Here is a 2,500-nt window from a genome sequence, read left to right as displayed (position 1 = left end):
CTCTGTGTGTCTCTGTGTCTCTGTGTGTCTGTGTCTCTGTGTGTCTCTGTTTGTCTGTGTGTGTCTCTGTGTGTCTCTGTGTGTCTCTGTGTGTCTGTGTGTCTCTGTGTGTCTCTGTGTGTCTCTGTGTGTCTCTGTGTGTCTCTGTGTCTCTGTGTGTCTGTGTCTGTGTGTGTCTCTGTGTCTCTGTGTGTCTCTGTGTCTCTGTGTGTCTGTGTCTGTGTGTGTCTCTGTGTCTCTGTGTGTCTCTGTGTGTCTCTGTGTGTCTGTGTCTCTCTGTGTGTTCCAGGTCTGGTCAGCACATTCCCCATGTTTGGCTCCTCCTTCTTCTACATCCAGTCCAGCAGCAGCATCTCCATCCCGGCTCCCTGTGTGCTGGCTGTCAACCAGAACGGCCTGCACTTCCTGCACAAGGACTCGCATGTACGACTGTCTCTGTCTCTGTGGTTAAACACTTCTACATTAACGCGAATGATGCTACCGTGATTACAGAGGCATACATATCATACCCACTCAAAATGCTAACCTCCCCTGTTATTGTAATGGTGAGAGGTTAGCATGTCTTGGGGGTATGCTAACCTCCCCTGTTATTGTAATGGTGAGAGGTTAGCATGTCTTGGGGTTATGATATAAAATGCTAACCTCCCCTGTTATTGTAATGGTGAGAGGTTAGCATGTCTTGGGGGTATGCTAACCTCCCCTGTTATTGTAATGGTGAGAGGTTAGCATGTCTTGGGGTTATGATATAAAATGCTAACCTCCCCTGTTATTGTAATGGTGAGAGGTTAGCATGTCTTGGGGGTATGCTAACCTCCCCTGTTATTGTAATGGTGAGCTGTTAGCATGTCTTGGGGGTATGATATATAATGCTAACCTCCCCTGTTATTGTAATGGTGAGAGGTTAGCATGTCTTGTAGGTATGATATAAAATGCTAACCTCCCCTGTTATTGTAATGGTGAGAGGTTAGCATGTCTTGTAGGTATGATATAAAATGCTAACCTCCCCTGTTATTGTAATGGTGAGAGGTTAGCATGTCTTGGAGGTATGATATAAAATGCTAACCTCCCCTGTTATTGTAATGGTGAGAGGTTAGCATGTCTTGGGGGTATGCTAACCTCCCCTGTTATTGTAATGGTGAGCTGTTAGCATGTCTTGTAGGTATGATATAAAATGCTAACCTCCCCTGTTATTGTAATGGTGTGAGGTTAGCATGTCTTGTAGGTATGATATAAAATGCTAACCTCCCCTGTTATTGTAATGGTGAGAGGTTAGCATGTCTTGGAGGTATGATATAAAATGTTAACCTCCCCTGTTATTGTAATGGTGAGCTGTTAGCATGTCTTGGGGGTATGATATATAATGCTAACCTCCCCTGTTATTGTAATGGTGAGAGGTTAGCATGTCTTGGAGGTATGCTAACCTCCCCTGTTATTGTAATGGTGTGAGGTTAGCATGTCTTGTAGGTATGATATAAAATGCTAACCTCCCCTGTTATTGTAATGGTGAGAGGTTAGCATGTCTTGGAGGTATGATATAAAATGCTAACCTCCCCTGTTATTGTAATGGTGAGAGGTTAGCATGTCTTGGGGGTATGATATAAAATGCTAACCTCCCCTGTTATTGTAATGGTGAGAGGTTAGCATGTCTTGGAGGTATGATATAAAATGCTAACCTCCCCTGTTATTGTAATGGTGAGAGGTTAGCATGTCTTGGAGGTATGATAACCTCCCCTGTTATTGTAATGGTGAGAGGTTATCATGTCTTGGGGGTATGATATAAAATGCTAACCTCCCCTGTTATTGTAATGGTGAGAGGTTAGCATGTCTTGGAGGTATGCTGACCTCCCCTGTTATTGTAATGGTGAGAGGTTAGCATGTCTTGGGGTTATGATATAAAATGCTAACCTCCCCTGTTATTGTAATGGTGAGAGGTTAGCATGTCTTGGAGGTATGCTAACCTCCCCTGTTATTGTAATGGTGAGAGATTAGCATGTCTTGGAGGTATGCTAACCTCCCCTGTTATTGTAATGGTGAGAGGTTAGCATGTCTTGGGGGTATGATATAAAATGCTAACCTCCCCTGTTATTGTAATGGTGAGAGGTTAGCATGTCTTGGGGGTATGATATAAAATGCTAACCTCCCCTGTTATTGTAATGGTGAGAGGTTAGCATGTCTTGTAGGTATGATATAAAATGCTAACCTCCCCTGTTATTGTAATGGTGAGAGGTTAGCATGTCTTGGAGGTATGCTAACCTCCCCTGTTATTGTAATGGTGAGAGGTTAGCATGTCTTGGAGGTATGCTAACCTCCCCTGTTATTGTAATGGTGAGAGGTTAGCATGTCTTGGAGGTATGCTAACCTCCCCTGTTATTGTAATGGTGAGAGGTTAGCATGTCTTGGAGGTATGCTAACCTCCCCTGTTATTGTAATGGTGAGAGGTTAGCATGTCTTGGGGTTATGATATAAAATGCTAACCTCCCCTGTTATTGTAATGGTGAGA

General features: G+C 43.5%; 1 protein-coding gene across 1 annotated transcript in view; it reads left to right on the top strand.

Moving 5' to 3' along the window:
• Positions 1–2,500, top strand: part of LOC106595859 (unconventional myosin-XV) — a gene marked incomplete at its 5' end in the record, with an annotated part of 220,734 nt that overhangs the window by 212,973 nt on the left and 5,261 nt on the right. Inside the window, one exon of the mRNA XM_045712658.1 lies at positions 290–423. Within this exon, the coding sequence (XP_045568614.1) occupies positions 290–423 (134 nt within the window). The remainder of the gene's footprint in view (positions 1–289; positions 424–2,500) is intronic.

Source organism: Salmo salar, unplaced genomic scaffold, assembly GCF_905237065.1.
Source record: "Salmo salar unplaced genomic scaffold, Ssal_v3.1, whole genome shotgun sequence".
NCBI lineage: Eukaryota > Metazoa > Chordata > Actinopteri > Salmoniformes > Salmonidae > Salmo > Salmo salar.
The sequence above is the reverse complement of the archived record's forward strand: the minus strand, read 5'-3'. Positions and strand labels throughout refer to the sequence as shown.